This window comes from Heterodontus francisci, chromosome 47 (genome assembly GCF_036365525.1).
Source record: "Heterodontus francisci isolate sHetFra1 chromosome 47, sHetFra1.hap1, whole genome shotgun sequence".
NCBI lineage: Eukaryota > Metazoa > Chordata > Chondrichthyes > Heterodontiformes > Heterodontidae > Heterodontus > Heterodontus francisci.
This window is the reverse complement of record NC_090417.1, coordinates 6,032,113-6,055,881: the sequence shown is the minus strand read 5'-3', so window position 1 is coordinate 6,055,881 and position 23,769 is coordinate 6,032,113. Positions and strand designations below refer to the sequence as shown.

The window sequence follows — 23,769 nt, the reverse complement described above, 5'->3', positions numbered from 1 at the left end:
GTTTTTCTTTTCAGGTAAATGTCAGTGTCAAATCCAGGATGCAATGTCAGGAGTTGTGTCACAGACGAGTGGGAAATATTCTGTGTTAAATCTGAGAAAATGTCCACGAACTTTTCCAACTGTGTGAGCATGCTGAATGTGCTTTTGTTCATGATATAACCTTCACTTTATTTTAATTAATCGCCATTTTATTTTGTGTTGAAATAACTAGATTTAGGTTGACTCCATGTTTTGCTTCAAAGTGTCTTTGTTCCGTTTAATTAAAAAAGTGAACTTATTTCAGATCATTTCTTGGTCTATATTAATACGGTCATGCACTGCATAGATGTATTAACTCTGGAACAGAAGTTCAGAACTTGCGTTTATGAATGAAAAGTTTATAGGAAGTTCAATTTGTAACTGCTTCACTGTTTTCATGTCATATTGAATCAGGATTAGAACCTCCAGGTGGGTCAAATAAATAGTAGTCTGTTTCATCGCCATTTTATTCGAACTGATCCGTCTACTGCCATATCCTAGATGTGTGGAGACTGCTCGTGTCTTCATGTAAATGGATAACGTAAGTGGAGTTTAACAATGAAAATGCATTTATTTAATATTTAGTTGGAACTTGTGCCTTTGTCGGTGTCAATGTATTTATTATAATCAGTTACTAAATCTATTCCAATTCATTGATACACCACAAGTTCTCCCTGTGACCGCGTGGGTTTCCTCCCACAGCCAAAGACTTGCAGGTGATGGGTAAATTGGCCATCATAAATTGCCCCTAGTGTTGGTAGGGAATATGGGATTACTGTCGGGTTAGTATAAATGGGTGGTTGTTGGTCGGCACAGACTCGGTGGGCCGAAGGGCCTGTTTCAATGCTGCAGCTATAAATTAAAAAAAATATTGGTTTTACCGAAGTCACTCCTGACAACGCAGCGGCCTGTGACGTCATCGGAGCGCTCCGAGATGCGCACGTGCGCAGACGGTCTCCTGAGCGAGATGATGATGCGCACGCGCAGTCTACGTCTCGCCAGAACGAACTGGCGCAGGCGCAGGAAAACGCTCTCGCTCCAGGCCATCTGCGCATGTGCCGTCAGCTACTGGCTGCGTTGTCGATAATGACTTTGCTCAGAGAAACTATCTGCTGCACAGAACAGGCAAGTGTCTTGTAATGATTCCGTCTAACACCTTTCCCATTCTAGAGTTACTGCACTCAGTAGAATATCCATACAATGGTGGGTGGCGGAGGTGTAGGCCGATAAGAGCCGTTGCCTGTGGTAACATTGCTTTTCCACACATCTACATCAAATCCTATTGCCGGTGGCTTTTCATGGTGACTAAGAGCCCCCTTGTGGTCAAAGGCTGAAGGAACAAAACATGACATCCTACCTGCACCACTGAAACTGGTCATCCAGCCCAGCTGATCCCTGCTGCACACATGCATCCTCCACTACTCTTCATTTGACCCCATCAACATATCTTTCTCTCCTTTTGTCCCTCGTGCACCTTAAGGTGAGTGGAAAATGTGAAGTGTACTGATTACCAAGCTCCAGTCCAAAAGACACACAGAGAGTGGTGAGGGCACAGTTTCTACAAAACCTTGGGGACAACTCCCAAGATAACGCTGATGCAGTTTGTCGCGTCGTTGCAGCTGAAAGATGTTGGTGCGATTTTCACTCTAGCTTATCCCAAAGTCCTTGATGTACCTTCCCATGCGCATTCAAATCATTCAGCACTTTGATGTAAGAAATTAAATCATAATGTCCCAAAGTTATCAATGCTTTTGGCCTGGTGTTCATCATGATATACAAAGGAATGCCATATCGAAACTCCTGATAGACTTTTAAATACATTGAATTGTGTGTTTTATTTCATTTTGATCTCATATAATAATAAAATCATGATTGGGTAAAAGCCATTGACCAGAGACACCAATATACAAAGCACAAAACAGGTTACAAATGGTAAAAATATAACCTGTACCATATTCAAATTCAGAGAAAGCAGATTTCATTGAACATTTCAGCAGTATATTCAATTTATGAATTAAGGATCCTCCTTAATTTTCTTCTTTTGGGCGTGTCAGTGCTATGTATAAATGGTTATGCAGTTGCTCGGAAACAATATGAACAGATTGAGAGTTGCTCAGAAATTAAATGGCTTTAATATCCATAGTAACCTTGGGAGCCCAGCATCCTGCTCTATATAATCAGCAGCTCCAGAACATTATTGAAAGTCTTCAGAATGTAAAATAAGTTCATTGACCGTTTCCTTCTGAACCAATAATATCCTGGTGATTGATGAATGATAAATTAATAATCTTATTCGATAAATCCTCATTGCTGGATTTTTCTGACATGTCGTTAACAATGTTTCACATACCTAGTTTTCATAAAGTACTATTATCTGGACCTTCTTGAATGTTCACTCACACCCCTTGTTCTCTTCTCCATTATAGGACAATGAAACTTTCATGGGAGGAAACTTCAACCAAACGAGCACCTATATTTATTAAAGTAGGTAGTGGATTCTTATTGTTTACAAAATGATCAAAACCATTGTAGCCTGGCTCCTGAATGGTGATTGGGTATAAAAAGGTTTACAAAAGCTCGAGAGACAGGGAGGAAGTGAGAGAGATGTTTGTTTCTCGGTCTCAGAAACCATAGGATCACACCTCTTGAAATGGCAATACTCAGTAACCTACTCATCATCTGAGATTGTATTCAAAATAAGTCAAACGCCCTGATTTTTTACTTTATTGGTGTCTGCCCAAGAGCAAGAAATTTAAGCGTTCAAATACAGTGAACATCTGAGACCCCCTGAAATAAAATCAGTTCTTGGACAGGGTAGTTTAGTATTGGAACCAAGTGGGCTTCAATAACAGAAACCTCTGACTCCGCTTGTTCATACATTACTAGGTTTGTCCTGGAAACAATTCGGCCGATTTGGAATTTCTGTTAGAACTTGTTTTTTGAAAAATATTTAGAGTTGCGTTAACTCACAGGTAAACTTTTGGTTGCAAGTTTTAACTGAGTAAGAATTATTTCACCTGATTTTGGTTTCATTTTTTTTTCATCTTTTTGGTTTGGAAATGTAATGGCTGCTTTCTGTGTGAGTTGTGGAATGTGATTTTGGATCTGATTGTTCCCTGGCAACCTCAACTGAATATACAACATGGTCAGTACAAAACAATCAAAAAGGAGGATTCTATATAAATGTGACATTCACACTCCTATACAATCTGGACTTGTAACAAAGGTGACAGATTTAAATATGTCACAGCAAGCTGGAAGGACACCCTAGCAAGTGTCTGAAGCGGTCAATTTGATCACAGCGTTACTGTCTCATTGCTCCCTGGTTGGCAAGCCCAAGATTGACAATGGGCTTTCTTTTCTAGTGTTGGCTATGTGACAACAAAGCATTTTAACAGAAAATAACAATGTTCTGGGAGAGGGAGTTTGGGGGTGGTGGGGAAGGGGGCGTGGTGTTGATGGGTCACGATGGAATCTTCAGGATTAAATCTGAAGGAATCAAAAGTCTACCCTCTTTAAAGAAGCAGTGAAACTCCTGTGGTGCAGCTGTATAGCACAGGTCAAACACAGCACTGTCACTCCACTCGAAATGCAGTCCACAAAGAGGCAGCAATGAGTTACATTTCATCACAGCACAGCTCCACAGCACTGAGAACACATGAATAAGGGAAATCTTTTCAAATTTGAAAATCTTTTGGAACCAGGTAAAGTTGCATCTCTCCCCAGGTAACATATCTTCTCATCAGAATAATCGCGGCAAAACAACTCAATGAAGAGTAATGGGTTTTTTCTGTACGAACATTTTACCTGTGACTAACTCCAAAAAGGGTCTGTCTTTCTCGGATCTTCAAGAAGGCCACAAGAGGGCAGTACAACACCACATTGGTGGCATTGCAGTGACCGCCAGGCATTGATCTCTCAGACCGAGTTATCAATTCTGCTAGAATTTAAGGATGGGTGAACACCTTTAATCAATAAATTCTGCAATTAACTGAACTGTAGCAAACCGAACCAGTCACTTTTATTATCAGTTCCACTTCTCATTTTGAGGGACCAAGAGCAAGGCAATCTGAAGTAAAAATCAGCAATAAATTAACACAAATTAATCAATTTGATTCCAATAAATTAGATAGAAAAGTTTGAATTTAAGATTATATTTTACAAACTAATAAGCTATTTCCCGTTCCCAGTATATTTGGCATATGCATTCCTTACGCTTTCACTAGATTTAGAATCATAAAATCTTAAAAGCACAGAGAGGGGACATCAGCCTATTGTGCTTGTATTCAATTAATTCCACTCCCCTGCTCTTTCCCCCAAATGCTGCAAAATTACAATTCCACTGAGGGCCAGTTGGAAATCTTAACCACAAATAGGAAAGCTAAGAAACAAGGTCAAAAAAGTATCCAAAAAAAACTACTTAAATTCTTTTGAGACGGAGAAACACCAACAGTCTGTGCATCGCCTTTGACAAAAATCTGTCGCTTCCAAAATCATGACATGGAGAGATTTGCATCGTTTGTATTTTTTAGGTGCAACATTTAAAAATTGTCCACAAGCAACCTTGCTACTGGGTCAAAATCCTGCAGCTCTCTACCTAACAGAACTGTAGAAGCCGTTTCTCCACACGGTTTCAGAAGAAGGCTCACTGTCACCTTCTCAAGGGGCATCTAGTGGTAGGCAATAAATGTTGGCTTGCCCAACGACACCCACATCCCAAGAATGGTTAAAAATAATATTGTTAGCCTCAAGGATGACACAACTTGTGGGAATTAATCACGCTTGTATAAAGCTGCTGAGATGTGGTGATGCGTTCCATTAAAATTAGTGTCGGCACCCAGAGAATAATAGTAAACAACCTCTATTGCAAACTTTGCTGACCCCATCTAAGACCTGCTTTGGTTAGACAGCCATTTTTATTGTCCCTCTGTGAAAGACTTTGATACATTTTTCTACATAAAGGCATTAACTAAATACAAGTAGTTAATGTCGGACAGTAGGAGAAGGTATGTTAGTGAGATGGTGAATATTATTCATTGGCCACAGTTATCTATCGCAGGTACTGGGATATCGGTTCTATCTATTCTGTCAGTCTCCAGCAAGAGAAAGTGCTAATTATGGACTTCCACCTTTCAAATTCATATTGTTTGTGCATATTGGAATACTGAGACTGCTTGTGACGGTCTTCACCATGTATCAGATCCCCCTTATTGCACATCCCCCTTATCTCACACATCCCCCCCCATCTCACACATCCCCCCCATCTCACACATCCCCCCCATCTCACACATCCCCCCCATCTCACAAATCTCCCTCACCTCACACATGGGGCAGCACAGTGGCGCAGTGGTTAGCACCGCAGCCTCACAGCTCCAGGGACCCGGGTTCGATTCTGGGTACTGCCTGTGTGGAGTTTGCAAGTTCTCCCTGTGTCTGCGTGGGTTTCCTCTGGGTGCTCCAGTTTCCTCCCACATGCCAAAGACTTGCAGGTTAGATAGGTTAATTGGCCGTTGTAAATTGCCCCTCGTATAGGTAGGTAGGTGGTAGGGAAATATATAGGGACAGGTGGGGATGTGGTAGGAATATGGAATTAGTGTTGGATTAGTATAAATGGGTGGTTGATGGTCGGCACAGACTCGGTGGGCCGAAGGGCCTGTTTCAGTGCTGTATCTCTAAACTAAACTAAACATCCCCCCCCATCTCTCACATCCCCCCCCCATCTCTCACATCCCCCCCCATCTCACACATCCCCCCCCATCTCACACATCCCCCCCCCCATCTCACACATCCCCCCCCATCTCACACATCCCCCCCCCCATCTCACACATCCCCCCCATCTCACACATCCCCCCCATCTCACACATCCCCCCCCCATCTCACACATCCCCCCCCCATCTCACACATCCCCCCCCATCTCACACATCCCCCCCCATCTCTCACATCCCCCCCCATCTCTCACATCCCCCCATCTCACACATCCCCCCCATCTCACACATCCCCCCCATCTCACACATCCCCCCCATCTCACACATCCCCCCCATCTCACACATCCCCCCCATCTCACACATCCCCCCCATCTCACACATCCCCCCCATCTCACACATCCCCCCCATCTCACACATCCCCCCCATCTCACACATCCCCCGTATTTCACATCCCCTGTGTCTTACGTTTCTTCATGTCTCAAATTCCCTATATCTCACATCCCCTAACCCTAACCCCACCACAATTGTTTTCCAATGTCTGTCTCTGTTGAATTGATTAGATGCCATGTGATGATTCAAATACTCTTGGACTTGTCTGATTCGTCATCCAAATCGACAAAATATTGGTAACCACAGTGACAATAAACTGAAAATAGATTTGATCATTGCATTGGAACCAGATTCCTGCATTGGCTTTTAATGCTTTGGACCTCAGTGATCTGATTGTCTTTTTACCTTTTAGTTGGTAAACTCCTGTGTCTTTTGGGAAGAAGGTCTGTGAGTCTTGTTGTGAGAAACCTCAACCCGATGTATTCCTATGTGTCATTTGGAGGATCACTTTTGGAAATGGTCAGTGATGAGGTTGTGAAGGTTTGTGTTGCCTTGTATACTGGGTGCTGAATGATCATGGCCGAATTCTACACGTTTGGCGGTCAGGGAAAGAATTTTACACGCCTATTGCTTGAGGAAGGGGCTGGTGACCGAGAGTTTTATAATTTTGCCACGTGAGGGATGAGGTTGGGGGTGGGGTGGTGGGTGGGCGGTATTGGTGGCTCAGCTAGCACTTTCCAAATAAGAGTTCGCAACATCAATGAGCAAGTACCTTATAAGCAATGTATTCAAGGGACAGTCTGTGAGCGACAGCATTGAATTGTTGAGGCCCACATTAATGCTTCCCTTTTGATTAAGAGCCACCAGTTGATAACTTTGAAGGAGCACCAAGCTGATATGTATTGCAATAAATTGGGTAGGTGATGACCTGCTAGGATCTGAACATTGGCTGCTGTCTGTTGTGAATAATGTGCTCACTTGGAACACTGTAGATTGGGGCCGGAGGTTAGAACTGACTGTTTAATAGGGATCTGGCCTGCAGTAGACACTGGAGGATTCGGGCCCAGTCTTTGAGATGCTGCGTGAAGATCCATTGGAGTTCAGGTCTAGCGCCAAGTGTGTTGCCTTGTCAGTCTCATCAGCATCGTCGTCATTCTGGTTGATGACTGTAGATATGGTGGTCTCCATCCGGCTGACCTTGTACATGCTGCCCTGGGTTTGAAAATACTTGGTAGATTTCATCTCCAGCCCCTCATAATCGTTTGTTTTGATAAATGGGCACCAGCGGAAAACACGACGGAATCCAGCCCGGAATCTGGAACAGAAAGCAGCTGCAGCATCTCACCATTGTCTATCTAGAAAATATGATAGCCAAGAGTTGGGCTCTAATTCTCGTGTGGCCTACTGGAGGGGTCCAGTTACACCAACTCTGGGAGTGACCAGTTTGCTCACACAGTGGAGTTAAACCACCTTCTACGCTTACAAGGCAAATGATGCCAAGAGGGCCAGAACTAGCAGTGTGGACTCCCTGTGCTCAGAAGGGACCCGTTGTAGTACAGAAGGCCACTGCACTGAGAGAGATGATGTACCCAGGCCTCCAGGTGGCTGCCAGTGGATTCCCAATGAAGCTGACTTCTAAAAATAAAGTCAATTGCATCAGCAACCACCACCCAACCGCTCCTACTCACCCACCCAATGCCCCTCTACCCCCAAGTCATGTACAGTGCTCGCAGGGGAGAGGTGGATGGCAGACGTGGGGTAGCTGGGAACTGGAAATATGCCTGTAATAGCGTAGACACCAACCCAAATGAGATACCTTCATGTTGACCCCACAACCTGCAGTTTGCAGATTCTAGAGGAGAGTGCATCTTTGACACTGGGTAAACACACCATGTGATACAAGCCTGGCTTCCCAGTAAGTGGGCATGTGTGCACTTCAGATCCAGAATGGAATTGGCACTGAATCCCTGTATAGTTGAATAACCTGCAACCACTCATTTTCAAGGTTCACACATGAAGAACAGCTACTTGGGCAAGGTAGTAGGGAACTACTAACACCTGTCAAATTGGAAGTCAGTGGAATTACAAGTTTCAACAGACGACAAGTCCAGAGCAGCTATTGTACAGTACACCAGCTCATATTTATAGTGGTTTTAAAGTCGTAAAATGTCCCAAGGCACTTAACAGGAGAAATATCAGACAAAATGTGGCATTGAGACACCGAAAGAGATATTAAAGCAAATGACCAAAAGGTTGGTCAAAGTGGCAGATTTTAAGTGAGTGGCTTAAAAGGAGGAGAGAGAGGTGAAGCAGTTCAAGAAGAAATATCAGAGCTTAGGGTCTTGGCAGCTGAAGGAACAGCCACCAATGGTGGAACTATTCAAATTAGGAATGCTGCTGTCAGAAAAAACAGAGTGCAGACAGCTAGAGAGTTCTAGGGCTGGAGGAGATTACAGAAATAGGCAGGTGTGAGGCCATGGATGGATTTGGAAACACGAATGAGAACTTTCATATCGAGTTGGTGTTTAACCAGGAGTCGATGTCGCTCAGAGAGCACAGAGGTGATAGGTGAACATGACATGGTGTGAGTTAGGACATGGGCAGCAGAGATTTGGATGAGGTCAGGTTTATGTAGGGTAGAACGTAGACGAGACTAGCCAGGAGTTCATTCGAATCGTCAAGTCTGGACGTAACCAAGGCATGGATGAAGGTTTCAGCAGCAGGGGAGCTGAGGCAGGGTGGAGTCAGGCAATGTTGCAGAGGTAAAAATGATGGTGCAGATATGTGGTCAGAAACTCATCTCGGGTCAAGGCTGTGTGCGGTTTGGTTCAGCCTCAGACATTTGCCAGGGAGAGGGGTGGAGTCAGTGGCTAGGGAACAGTTTTGTGACAGGTACTGAAGACAATGGTTTCAGTCTTCCCAATATTTAATCGGAAGACATTTCTGTTCATCCAGTGCTGAATGTCGAATAAGCAGCTTGACAATTTACAGACAGTGAAGGGGTCAAGAGAGGTGGTAATTCAGTATAGCTGGATGGTGCCAGCATACGTGTGGAAACAGACACCTGTATGAGGAGGTTGCCAAAGGACAACATGTAGAATGGGGCAAAGGAAAGATCGTTGAGGGACAATGATATGTGGGTTATTCCCAGTATGACGCACACTCTATACTTCGTCCCCTTGAGGAATTTATGCTGAACTATGGACATTAAACTGTATACATCATAAAAACATACACTTTACAGGATTTTCCATGTTGGCGGAAAGCTGATAGGAAATGGGCATGGGTTCGATTCCCATTGACCCTGGAGAATTTTCTAATATGTTGGCCATGACCTGACATTAATGGGGGTGGGGGAAGAGATCCTTCATCCTGTTGAGGCTTACCGGTCATTGAGGAGGCAGTAGATGATGGGGTTGTACATTGTGGAACTCATGGCGAGCCAGATGATGGCCAGGTATACTTGCTGGATGTACTTCTTCTGGTAGATTTCAGGGTGAAAGAGGTAGAGCAGGAAGTAGATGTGATAGGGAAGCCAGCACACAGCAAAGGTGGTTACAACCACAATCATCATCTTCACAATCTGTGATCAGGGATAAAGGGCAGCCTTTAGATCATTCAATTCTCCAAAATAGGGCTTCATTTCCCTAATGTAGCCTGACTTTATTGCTTTATTCAGGGGTTAGATTGGTTACGTCTCTGGGATTTTTGTATTGATTAAAACAAGGAGGTCAGCATTGAGGAGTAGAATATTTTCAGAAAGAAAGGTATAAGAGAGAGACAGAGAAAGAAAGAAGAATAAATGGCTTGGTGGATGGAGTACTTTTGTTATCCCATCAATCTGGGCTGGATTCAAAGCCAGTGGTGGAGTGATCATGTCTAACCAATCCCTAGGTTCAAAGGCAGTGATCATCAGGGATTGGTTAGACATGATAACCTCTGGTTTTGAATCCAGGGACTGGTTAAACATGATCACTGCACCTCTGGTTTTGAATCCAGGGACTGGTTAAACATGATCACTGCACCTCTGGTTTTGAATCCAGGGACTGGTTAAACATGATCACTGCACCTCTGGTTTTGAATCCAGGGACTGGTTAAACATGATCACTGCACCTCTGGTTTTGAATCCAGGGATTGGTTAAACATGATCACTGCACCTCTGGTTTTGAATCCAGGGACTGATTCGACATGATCACTGCACCTCTGGTTTTGAATCCAGGGACTGGTTAAACACGATCACTGCACCTCTGGTTTTGAATCCAGGGACTGGTTAAACATGATCACTGCACCTCTGGTTTTGAATCCAGGGATTGGTTAGACATGATAACAACCTCTGGTTTTGAATCCAGGGACTGGTTAGACATGATCACTGCACCTCTGGTTTTGAATCCAGGGACTGGTTAGACATGATCACTGCACCTCTGGTTTTGAATCCAGGGACTGGTTAAACATGATCACTGCACCTCTGGTTTTGAATCCAGGGATTGGTTAGACAGGATCACAACCTCTGGTTTTGAATCCAGGGATTGGTTAAACATGATCACTGCACCTCTGGATTTGAAACCAGGGATTGGTTAGACAGGATCACAACCTATGGTTTTGAATCCAAGGACTGGTTAAAAATGATCACTGCACCTCTGGTTTTGAATCCAGGGACTGATTAGACATGATCACTGCACCTCTGGTTTTGAATCCAGGGATTGGTTAAACATGATCACTGCACCTCTGGTTTTGAATCCAGGGACTGGTTAAACATGATCACTGCACCTCTGGTTTTGAATCCAGGGATTGGTTAAACATGATCACTGCACCTCTGGTTTTGAATCCAGGGACTGGTTAAAAATGATCACTGCACCTCTGGTTTTGAATCCAGGGACTGATTAGACATGATCACTGCACCTCTGGTTTTGAATCCAGGGATTGGTTAAACATGATCACTGCACCTCTGGTTTTGAATCCAGGGACTGGTTAAACATGATCACTGCACCTCTGGTTTTGAATCCAGGGACTGGTTAAACATAATCACTGCACCTCTGGTTTTGAATCCAGGGATTGGTTAAACATGATCACTGCACCTCTGGTTTTGAATCCAGGGACTGGTTAAACATGATCACTGCGTCTCTGGTTTTGAATCCAGGGATTGGTTAAACATGATCACTGCACCTCTGGTTTTGAATCCAGGGACTAGTTAAACATGATCACTGCACCTCTGGTTTTGAATCCAGGGATTGGTTAAACATGATCACTGCACCTCTGGATTTGAATCCAGGGATTGGTTAAACATGATCACTGCACCTCTGGTTTTGAATCCAGGAATTGGTTAGACAGGATCACAACCTCTGGTTTTGAATCCAGGGACTGGTTAGACATGATCACTGCACCTCTGGTTTTGAATCCAGGGATTGGTTAAACATGATCACTGCACCTCTGGATTTGAATCCAGGGACTGGTTAAACATGATCACTGCACCTCTGGTTTTGAATCCAGGGACTGGTTAGACATGATCACTGCACCTTTGGTTTTGAATCCAGGGATTGGTTAAACATGATCACTGCACCTCTGGTTTTGAATCCAGGGACTGGTTAGACATGATCACTGCACCTCTGGTTTTGAATCCAGGGATTGGTTAAACATGATCACTGCACCTCTGGATTTGAATCCAGGGATTGGTTAAACATGATCACTGCACCTCTGGTTTTGAATCCAGGGATTGGTTAGACAGGATCACAACCTCTGGTTTTGAATCCAGGGACTGGTTAGACATGATCACTGCACCTCTGGTTTTGAATCCAGGGATTGGTTAAACATGATCACTGCACCTCTGGATTTGAATCCAGGGACTGGTTAAACATGATCACTGCACCTCTGGTTTTGAATCCAGGGACTGGTTAAACATGATCACTGCACCTCTGGTTTTGAATCCAGGGACTGGTTAGACATGATCACTGCACCTTTGGTTTTGAATCCAGGGATTGGTTGGACATGATCACTGCCTCTAGCTTTGAATCCAGGGATTGGTTAAACATGATCACTGCACCTTTGGTTTTGAATCCAGGGATTGGTTAAACATGATCACTGCACCTCTGGTTTTGAATCCAGGGATTGGTTAGACAGGATCACAACCTCTGGTTTTGAATCCAGGGATTGGTTAAACATGATCACTGCACCTCTGGATTTGAATCCAGGGATTGGTTAGACAGGATCACAACCTCTGGTTTTGAATCCAGGGACTGGTTAAAAATGATCACTGCACCTCTGGTTTTGAATCCAGGGACTGATTAGACATGATCACTGCACCTCTGGTTTTGAATCCAGGGATTGGTTAAACATGATCACTGCACCTCTGGTTTTGAATCCAGGGATTGGTTAAACATGATCACTGCACCTTTGGTTTTGAATCCAGGGACTGGTTAAACATGATCACTGCACCTCTGGTTTTGAATCTAGGGATTGGTTAAACATGATCACTGCACCTCTGGTTTTGAATCCAGGGACTGGTTAAACATGATCACTGCACCTCTGGTTTTGAATCCAGGGACTGGTTAAACATGATCACTGCACCTCTGGTTTTGAATCCAGGGATTGGTTAAACATGATCACTGCACCTCTGGTTTTGAATCCAGGGACTGGTTAAACATGATCACTGCGTCTCTGGTTTTGAATCCAGGGATTGGTTAAACATGATCACTGCACCTCTGGTTTTGAATCCAGGGACTGGTTAGACATGATCACTGCACCTTTGGTTTTGAATCCAGGGATTGGTTGGACATGATCACTGCCTCCAGCTTTGAATCCAGGGATTGGTTAAACATGATCACTGCACCTTTGGTTTTGAATCCAGGGATTGGTTAAACATGATCACTGCACCTCTGGTTTTGAATCCAGGGATTGGTTAGACAGGATCACTGCACCTCTGGTTTTGAATCCAGGGACTGATTAGACATGATCACTGCACCTCTGGTTTTGAATCCAGGGATTGGTTAAACATGATCACTGCACCTCTGGTTTTGAATCCAGGGACTGGTTAAACATGATCACTGCACCTCTGGTTTTGAATCCAGGGATTGGTTAAACATGTACACTGCACCTCTGGTTTTGAATCCAGGGACTGGTTAAAAATGATCACTGCACCTCTGGTTTTGAATCCAGGGACTGATTAGACATGATCACTGCACCTCTGGTTTTGAATCCAGGGATTGGTTAAACATGATCACTGCACCTCTGGTTTTGAATCCAGGGACTGGTTAAACATGATCACTGCACCTCTGGTTTTGAATCCAGGGACTGGTTAAACATGATCACTGCACCTCTGGTTTTGAATCCAGGGATTGGTTAAACATGATCACTGCACCTCTGGTTTTGAATCCAGGGACTGGTTAAACATGATCACTGCGTCTCTGGTTTTGAATCCAGGGATTGGTTAAACATGATCACTGCACCTCTGGTTTTGAATCCAGGGACTAGTTAAACATGATCACTGCACCTCTGGTTTTGAATCCAGGGATTGGTTAAACATGATCACTGCACCTCTGGATTTGAATCCAGGGATTGGTTAAACATGATCACTGCACCTCTGGTTTTGAATCCAGGGATTGGTTAGACAGGATCACAACCTCTGGTTTTGAATCCAGGGACTGGTTAGACATGATCACTGCACCTCTGGTTTTGAATCCAGGGATTGGTTAAACATGATCACTGCACCTCTGGATTTGAATCCAGGGACTGGTTAAACATGATCACTGCACCTCTGGTTTTGAATCCAGGGACTGGTTAGACATGATCACTGCACCTTTGGTTTTGAATCCAGGGATTGGTTAAACATGATCACTGCACCTCTGGTTTTGAATCCAGGGACTGGTTAGACATGATCACTGCACCTCTGGTTTTGAATCCAGGGATTGGTTAAACATGATCACTGCACCTCTGGTTTTGAATCCAGGGATTGGTTAGACAGGATCACAACCTCTGGTTTTGAATCCAGGGACTGGTTAAACATGATCACTGCACCTCTGGTTTTGAATCCAGGGACTGGTTAAACATGATCACTGCACCTCTGGTTTTGAATCCAGGGATTGGTTAAACATGATCACTGCACCTCTGGTTTTGAATCCAGGGACTGGTTAAACATGATCACTGCACCTCTGGTTTTGAATCCAGGGACTGGTTAAACATGATCACTGCACCTCTGGTTTTGAATCCAGGGATTGGTTAAACATGATCACTGCACCTCTGGTTTTGAATCCAGGGACTGGTTAAACATGATCACTGCGTCTCTGGTTTTGAATCCAGGGATTGGTTAAACATGATCACTGCACCTCTGGTTTTGAATCCAGGGACTAGTTAAACATGATCACTGCACCTCTGGTTTTGAATCCAGGGATTGGTTAAACATGATCACTGCACCTCTGGTTTTGAATCCAGGGACTGGTTAGACATGATCACTGCACCTCTGGTTTTGAATCCAGGGATTGGTTAAACATGATCACTGCACCTCTGGATTTGAATCCAGGGACTGGTTAAACATGATCACTGCACCTCTGGTTTTGAATCCAGGGATTGGTTAGACATGATCACTGCACCTTTGGTTTTGAATCCAGGGATTGGTTAAACATGATCACTGCACCTCTGGATTTGAATCCAGGGATTGGTTAAACATAATCACTGCACCTCTGGTTTTGAATCCAGGGATTGGTTAGACATGATCACTGCACCTCTGGTTTTGAATCCAGGGACTGGTTAGACATGATCACTGCACCTCTGGTTTTGAATCCAGGGATTGGTTAAACATGATCACTGCACCTCTGGATTTGAATCCAGGGACTGGTTAAACATGATCACTGCACCTTTGGTTTTGAATCCAGGGACTGGTTAGACATGATCACTGCACCTTTGGTTTTGAATCCAGGGATTGGTTGGACATGATCACTGCCTCTAGCTTTGAATCCAGGGATTGGTTAAACATGATCACTGCACCTTTGGTTTTGAATCCAGGGATTGGTTAAACATGATCACTGCACCTCTGGTTTTGAATCCAGGGATTGGTTAGACAGGATCACAACCTCTGGTTTTGAATCCAGGGATTGGTTAAACATGATCACTGCACCTCTGGATTTGAAACCAGGGATTGGTTAGACAGGATCACAACCTCTGGTTTTGAATCCAGGGACTGGTTAAAAATGATCACTGCACCTCTGGTTTTGAATCCAGGGACTGATTAGACATGATCACTGCACCTCTGGTTTTGAATCCAGGGATTGGTTAAACATGATCACTGCACCTCTGGTTTTGAATCCAGGGACTGGTTAAACATGATCACTGCACCTCTGGTTTTGAATCCAGGGATTGGTTAAACATGATCACTGCACCTCTGGTTTTGAATCCAGGGACTGGTTAAAAATGATCACTGCACCTCTGGTTTTGAATCCAGGGACTGATTAGACATGATCACTGCACCTCTGGTTTTGAATCCAGGGATTGGTTAAACATGATCACTGCACCTCTGGTTTTGAATCCAGGGACTGGTTAAACATGATCACTGCACCTCTGGTTTTGAATCCAGGGACTGGTTAAACATGATCACTGCACCTCTGGTTTTGAATCCAGGGATTGGTTAAACATGATCACTGCACCTCTGGTTTTGAATCCAGGGACTGGTTAAACATGATCACTGCGTCTCTGGTTTTGAATCCAGGGATTGGTTAAACATGATCACTGCACCTCTGGTTTTGAATCCAGGGACTAGTTAAACATGATCACTGCGTCTCTGGTTTTGAATCCAGGGATTGGTTAAACATGATCACTGCACCTCTGGATTTGAATCCAGGGATTGGTTAAACATGATCACTGCACCTCTGGTTTTGAATCCAGGGATTGGTTAGACAGGATCACAACCTCTGGTTTTGAATCCAGGGACTGGTTAGACATGATCACTGCACCTCTGGTTTTGAATCCAGGGATTGGTTAAACATGATCACTGCACCTCTGGATTTGAATCCAGGGACTGGTTAGACATGATCACTGCACCTCTGGTTTTGAATCCAGGGATTGGTTAGACATGATCACAGCCTCCAGCTTTGAATCCAGGGATTGGTTAAACATGATCACTGCACCTCTGGTTTTGAATCCAGGGACTGGTTAGACATGATCACTGCACCTCTGGTTTTGAATCCAGGGATTGGTTAAACATGATCACTGCACCTCTGGATTTGAATCCAGGGACTGGTTAAACATGATCACTGCACCTTTGGTTTTGAATCCAGGGACTGGTTAGACATGATCACTGCACCTTTGGTTTTGAATCCAGGGATTGGTTGGACATGATCACTGCCTCTAGCTTTGAATCCAGGGATTGGTTAAACATGATCACTGCACCTTTGGTTTTGAATCCAGGGATTGGTTAAACATGATCACTGCACCTCTGGTTTTGAATCCAGGGATTGGTTAGACAGGATCACAACCTCTGGTTTTGAATCCAGGGATTGGTTAAACATGATCACTGCACCTCTGGATTTGAAACCAGGGATTGGTTAGACAGGATCACAACCTCTGGTTTTGAATCCAGGGACTAGTTAAAAATGATCACTGCACCTCTGGTTTTGAATCCAGGGACTGATTAGACATGATCACTGCACCTCTGGTTTTGAATCCAGGGATTGGTTAAACATGATCACTGCACCTCTGGTTTTGAATCCAGGGATTGGTTAAACATGATCACTGCACCTCTGGTTTTGAATCCAGGGATTGGTTAAACATGATCACTGCACCTCTGGTTTTGAATCCAGGGACTGGTTAGACATGATCACTGCACCTCTGGTTTTGAATCCAGGGATTGGTTAAACATGATCACTGCACCTTTGGTTTTGAATCCAGGGACTGGTTAGACATGATCACTGCACCTTTGGTTTTGAATCCAGGGATTGGTTGGACATGATCACTGCCTCTAGCTTTGAATCCAGGGATTGGTTAAACATGATCACTGCACCTCTGGTTTTGAATCCAGGGACTGGTTAGACAGGATCACAACCTCTGGTTTTGAATCCAGGGACTGGTTAGACATGATCACTGCACCTCTGGTTTTGAATCCAGGGATTGGTTAAACATGATCACTGCACCTCTGGATTTGAATCCAGGGACTGGTTAAACATGATCACTGCACCTCTGGTTTTGAATCCAGGGACTGGTTAGACATGATCACTGCACCTTTGGTTTTGAATCCAGGGATTGGTTAAACATGATCACTGCACCTCTGGTTTTGAATCCAGGGACTGGTTAGACATGATCACTGCACCTCTGGTTTTGAATCCAGGGATTGGTTAAACATGATCACTGCACCTCTGGTTTTGAATCCAGGGATTGGTTAGACAGGATCACAACCTCTGGTTTTGAATCCAGGGACTGGTTAAACATGATCACTGCACCTCTGGTTTTGAATCCAGGGACCGGTTAAACATGATCACTGCACCTCTGGTTTTGAATCCAGGGATTGGTTAAACATGATCACTGCACCTCTGGTTTTGAATCCAGGGACTGGTTAAACATGATCACTGCACCTCTGGTTTTGAATCCAGGGACTGGTTAAACATGATCACTGCACCTCTGGTTTTGAATCCAGGGATTGGTTAAACATGATCACTGCACCTCTGGTTTTGAATCCAGGGACTGGTTAAACATGATCACTGCGTCTCTGGTTTTGAATCCAGGGATTGGTTAAACATGATCACTGCACCTCTGGTTTTGAATCCAGGGACTAGTTAAACATGATCACTGCACCTCTGGTTTTGAATCCAGGGATTGGCTAAACATGATCACTGCACCTCTGGTTTTGAATCCAGGGACTGGTTAGACATGATCACTGCACCTCTGGTTTTGAATCCAGGGATTGGTTAAACATGATCACTGCACCTCTGGATTTGAATCCAGGGACTGGTTAAACATGATCACTGCACCTCTGGTTTTGAATCCAGGGATTGGTTAGACATGATCACTGCACCTTTGGTTTTGAATCCAGGGATTGGTTAAACATGATCACTGCACCTCTGGATTTGAATCCAGGGATTGGTTAAACATGATCACTGCACCTCTGGTTTTGAATCCAGGGATTGGTTAGACATGATCACTGCACCTCTGGTTTTGAATCCAGGGACTGGTTAGACATGATCACTGCACCTCTGGTTTTGAATCCAGGGATTGGTTAAACATGATCACTGCACCTCTGGATTTGAATCCAGGGACTGGTTAGACATGATCACTGCACCTCTGGTTTTGAATCCAGGGATTGGTTAGACATGATCACAGCCTCTAGCTTTGAATCCAGGGATTGGTTAAACATGATCACTGCACCTCTGGTTTTGAATCCAGGGACTGGTTAGACATGATCACTGCACCTCTGGTTTTGAATCCAGGGATTGGTTAAACATGATCACTGCACCTCTGGATTTGAATCCAGGGACTGGTTAAACATGATCACTGCACCGTTGGTTTTGAATCCAGGGACTGGTTAGACATGATCACTGCACCTTTGGTTTTGAATCCAGGGATTGGTTGGACATGATCACTGCCTCTAGCTTTGAATCCAGGGATTGGTTAAACATGATCACTGCACCTTTGGTTTTGAATCCAGGGACTGGTTAAACATGATCACTGCACCTCTGGTTTTGAATCCAGGGACTGGTTAAACATGATCACTGCACCTCTGGATTTGAATCCAGGGACTGGTTAAACATGATCACTGCACCTTTGGTTTTGAATCCAGGGATTGGTTGGACATGATCACAGCCTCTCGCTTTGAATCCAGGGACTGATTAAACATGATCACTGCACCTCTGGTTTTGAATCCAGGGACTGGTTAGACATGATCACTGCACCTCTGGTTTTGAATCCAGGGATTGGTTAAACATGATCACTGCACCTCTGGATTTGAATCCAGGGACTGGTTAAACATGATCACTGCACCTCTGGTTTTGAATCCAGGGACTGATTAGACATGATCACTGCACCTCTGGTTTTGAATCCAGGGACTGGTTAGACATGATCACTGCAGCTCTGGTTTTGAATCCAGGGATTGGTTAAACATGATCACTGCACCTCTGGATTTGAATCCAGGGACTGGTTAAACATGATCACTGCACCTTTGGTTTTGAATCCAGGGATTGGTTGGACATGATCACAGCCTCTAGTTTTGAATCCAGGGACTGGTTAAACATGATGACTCTGTTGAAAACAAAATATCTTGCAAGGGGATAGTTGCACACAAAGGCCATCACATTTTCTCCACTCCCCTTCCACCTTACCGCTTCCCACATCCCAAATATCCATTAGTTAGAGAAAAGTCAACAGCCGTAGTGGTCACTCACCTTCCTCTTGGCATTCATCTGCTCCCTGTACCTGTCTGAGGAATCTCCTGGAATCTCACTCGCCCACAGTGTCATACCGACAACAGTGTAGGCATAACCCATCACCATCAGCGGCATAAAGTAAACAAGGGCTGCCACACAGACATGATACCTGACAGAGAGATTCAGCATTAGTCAGTCCAATATTTCTGATTTCTAGCTGATTATCAGGATCTAGAGGTAACTGAGTTAAATTTAAAATTAGTCGGTGTCGTATTTGGCTTGCAAGGCAGAAAATAGCTAACACAAATTAATTTGATATGACTCTGACAATATAAATTGCATAAACCATCAGAAAATGGTTCAAATATGGAACAAAAAGTTTGATGTGTTTGAAATTAATTGTCTGTTCTCGGAATTGACCTATTTTGTATTCCAACATCCCTTATTTAGTCTGTGCATGTTAACGTGGCAGCCAGATTGTACACAGAAAGGGCAATGAGATAATCTAGTCATTGATGCTGCCAAACCTGCTGCTGAGTATTTCCAGCAGTTTCTGTTTTTATTTCATATTTCCAGCATTCACATTATGTTGTTTTGGGACTAGATAATCAGTTTTAGTTGATGGAGAGGTAAATATTGGCCAGGACACCAGGGAAAACTTCCTTGCTGTTCTTAGAATCGCGGCCGTGGGAGTTTTATGTCTCCCTAAGGGTGAAAATGAAACCTCACTTGAGTATCACATCTGAAAGGTGGCACGTCCAACAGTGCAGCACTCCCTCAGGAGTGCATTGGGAGTATCAGCCTCGATTTTGTGCTGAGGTCTCTGGAGTGGGACGTGAATCCATAATCTTCTGAGTAGATGTAATGATCGAATCAACAGAGCCATGGCTGACAGTGCTATGCATAAGATAGGCCGACAAGCCCCGTCTTCGCTCGGAACTCTGCCTTCATCCTTACTTACTGGAAGGTACTGTGAATAGTGAGGGAGATTATACAACGCCATCAAAAATCATTGAAGACTAAGTCCATCAGTCAGATCTTCAGAATAAATCAATCAGGAGCTGGTGATCACTTTTATTTGATGTTTCGGTCTGGATGAGTCTCCTATCTAGGTGCCTCCTTGTGACATGATCTGAGGCACAGGTTTGTTCAAAGCTTCAGGAAGTGATCTTACCTCAGAAAGAGCCTCACTCTATGGGGTTACACTTATAAACACTGGTCTCTTGAACATACTGTGCCCAATAGCCCATTGAGTTATATTGTTTCACAGTTATTATAAAGCAGGACAACAGGTTTCCAGGATAGTCACCAGTGAATCGTGTTTCAACTTGTTCAGGGATCCAGGCTCAAGAAAGAATTGTATTTCTCAGATGAGCTATGGTTATGGTTGTGAGGTTAGTTGCAAATACAAGCCAGTTTTGTTGCATTCAAAGCAGTAGTTTGAATTTAAAATGAGCTCTCCTTAGTCACAGGTTGAAGGGGTGATTTTCTAAGCTGCAGAATGACATCTCCCTTGTGTACTGCATAGTGTCTGTGAGAGGGTGAGGCACATTCCAAGTGAAGGATATCCTTCTTCCTCATGGGCCTTGTTCCAACATCACAAGTTGGAAAACTTCTTAACAGCACTTCGCTTGAAAGTTTTATATTCTTTTAAAACTTTCAGAAACAATTTGTACTGGCAATGTGATCAATTTATCATTCTATCCATCATGTTACTGCACCTTTAATATCTCTTGAGGGACTTGTTGCCATGGTGACATTGTCCCTTTAAATGGAAATGAAACATGAGATGAGCAAATCCCATGACTTCAGTAATTTTATGGAAATAATCTCTCTCTCTCTCTGCCATGTCTTTGACTGGCTCTGCTCATGGGATCTGTATATATGCAGAGTTTGCAAAAATACACATTCGAGATAAACACACAGTCCTGTCTGCAAATGGCAATCAGGTTCCAAAAGTATGTCATTGGGTGTAGATTTGCATTTTAAATAAACTGCCACCTGATCTGGGAGTGCATTTCCCTTTTGTCATTTAATTTCTCCTACCTTCCACCCTATCACAGAACTTAAGTTTTGTTCTTTCCGCTCCCTGCCCCCCCCCCCCCCCCCCCCCCCCACCATTCTTCCCCTGCCTCTGCACTAGTTTTAAATCTATTACAGCTCTAACTTGTGCAGTTCTGATGAAAGGTCATCAACCTGTAACATTAGCTCTAGTTCTCTCTCCATTGATGCTGCCTGGCCTTCTGAGTATTTCCAGCATTTTCTCTTTTTATTTCAGAGTTTCAGCATCCCTGGTACTTCGCTTTTTTTTTAACCAGATTAATATCTGGACTCCAATGGTTGAACTACAAAATTACAAAATGTCGGATTGTATTCCCTGGAATTTAGAAAGTTAAGGGCTGATTTGATCGAAATGTTCAAGTTATTAAGGGGAGCAGACAGGGTGTAGATAGAGAGAAATTATTTTTGCCTGTTGGGGAATAGTCCACAAATTAGAGCTAGACCTTTCAGGGGTGTAATTCGAAAATACTTCTGTTAGAAGTGCTGGGAGATCAGAACCCTCTTCCACAAATGCAATTGATGCTGGTTCAATTGTTAATTTGAAATCTGAGATTGATAGGTTTTTGCGAACAAAATGTCTGAAGGGATATGGGACAAAAGCGGGTATATGGAGTTAGGTTGAATATTAGCTATAATCTGATGGAATGGCAGAACAGAGGGGCAAAATAGCCTCCACCCATTCCTATGTTCCTCTGTATCGGTGTATGTGTGAAAGAGTTTGCTCACTTGTGTGCATGTGCCCCTGTGCGTCTGTGTGTGGGTGTTTATGCGTGCCCGGATGAGCATTGACCCCTTAAATACCGTCTTCCTTATTCAGTCTCCTATTTTTTATGGGTTACAGTAGCATCGTGGTTATGTTATGGGACTAGGAATACAGAAGCCTGGATTAATGATCCACTGACATGAATTTAAACTTTCCACAGCAAATGTAAAATTTAAATTCAGTTCATTAAAATAAATCTGGAATAAAAATCTGCCATAAGTATTGGTGACCCTGAAACTACAATTGTTATAAAAATCCATCGATTCACCAATGTCCTTTCGGGAAGGAAATCTACCATCCTTACTCAGTCTGCACTATATGTGACTCTTAACTGCGCTCTGAAATAGCCTACCAAGCCATTCAGTTAGATTCAATAAAGTGGCTTACCACCACATTGTCAAGACAATTAGGGATGGGCAATAAATGCTGGCCTTGTCAGCGATGCCCCCACCTCATGAATCAATAAAAAAAATCTGCTTACAAGCTCCTTACCATGAGTCATGAAGAGAGGGAGCGATTATCCAGTTTTGGCATTGCCAGAGCTTTCAGAATACATTTTTCTCCTTTCTGGTGATGGTCTTGTCTTATACATCTACTGTGGCTTAGGGTTCAGGCAAATGACGTCTGTCAGCTGCTGGAGAAAAGAGAACCTCATCCAGGAAAGTTTCTTCCTGAATGTCATGGCCCACTGTCAAGTGATTTTTCCAAAGTGGTGTTGTCAGGCCTGTGGTAGTTGACCAGCTACCCAATCTCTGACTAGAATTCATGCATGCCGGAAATGTCTAAAACTGAAGGAGGATTTGAATGCAGATTGTGGTGACAGCCTGTAAATTGCAGCATTTGGAGGGGGAAAAGGTGTAAGGAAAAGGAAGAAACTAACATGATTCCAAAGATGGTACCAAGAGGACACCGGGATACTCAAATCCCACAGCAATCCCAGTGACTTCCTATTACGTCCTCTCCATGAGCATCATGTATCCCTGTTTCCATCTGATTATTGATCAGTTAAGATCAAAGCATATGAATGGAGATGTGCTTGTGCCTACTTGAATAGCACCCTCAGTAATCTCCTGCCAGCATTGAAGCTCATTGCTTCAGTGCATAATCAACAAACACATGTTAAATCAGCAGCTACAAAGGACCATGGCAGATGTCAGAGCTCAGTGCATTCTCTCTCCTTTTTACCTCTTGGTTGCCAGCACGCTATTAAACTCCACAGGCTGTATCTCGTGGGGAATGGAGACAGGGAGCATAGAAAGACATGGAGGATCAATTTAACATTGGGTCATGATATAAAATGGGCGATAATGAATTATCTGCATATTACCGCCCAACCAATATTCCCTTCCCTTCATTTCAATAAAGAGGAAAGTCAGAAGATGTGTATAATGTGTGACTAATTTGACATTGCCTGTTTATACCCTCACTCAAAGTTTACATTATCCCATAGAAGCAGATAGATATATTTGGAGGCAGAGAAAATTGAACTGAAAAAGAAAGACAGAGAGAAATGGGGGGGAGGGGGGGGGGGGAATAGTTGGAGAAAGAGAAGCAGAGA

The 23,769-nt window shown here is 43.6% G+C and overlaps 3 protein-coding genes across 4 annotated transcripts in view; 2 read left to right on the top strand and 1 right to left on the bottom strand.

Moving 5' to 3' along the window:
- The window catches only part of LOC137357151 (deleted in malignant brain tumors 1 protein-like), a 42,164-nt gene extending 41,925 nt beyond the window's left edge, over positions 1–239 (top strand). The window contains exon 16 of the mRNA XM_068023251.1: positions 15–239. Within this exon, the coding sequence (XP_067879352.1) occupies positions 15–18 (4 nt within the window). The 3' untranslated portion in view covers positions 19–239. The remainder of the gene's footprint in view (positions 1–14) is intronic.
- An 819-nt stretch (positions 240–1,058) lies between these two features.
- The window catches only part of zgc:110329 (uncharacterized protein LOC550500 homolog), a 331,911-nt gene continuing 309,200 nt past the window's right edge, over positions 1,059–23,769 (top strand). For both annotated transcript variants that reach the window (XM_068023414.1, XM_068023409.1), the window contains exons 1-2: positions 1,059–1,143; positions 2,445–2,502. The gene's annotated coding sequence lies outside the window, so the exon portion shown is untranslated. The remainder of the gene's footprint in view (positions 1,144–2,444; positions 2,503–23,769) is intronic.
- Positions 6,154–23,769, bottom strand: part of LOC137357269 (substance-P receptor-like) — a 57,478-nt gene continuing 39,862 nt past the window's right edge. Inside the window, exons 3-5 of the mRNA XM_068023490.1 lie at positions 19,406–19,556; positions 9,440–9,636; positions 6,154–7,368 (exon numbers count right to left, since the gene is read on the bottom strand). Coding sequence (XP_067879591.1) covers positions 7,074–7,368; positions 9,440–9,636; positions 19,406–19,556 — 643 coding nt within the window. The 3' untranslated portion in view covers positions 6,154–7,073. The remainder of the gene's footprint in view (positions 7,369–9,439; positions 9,637–19,405; positions 19,557–23,769) is intronic.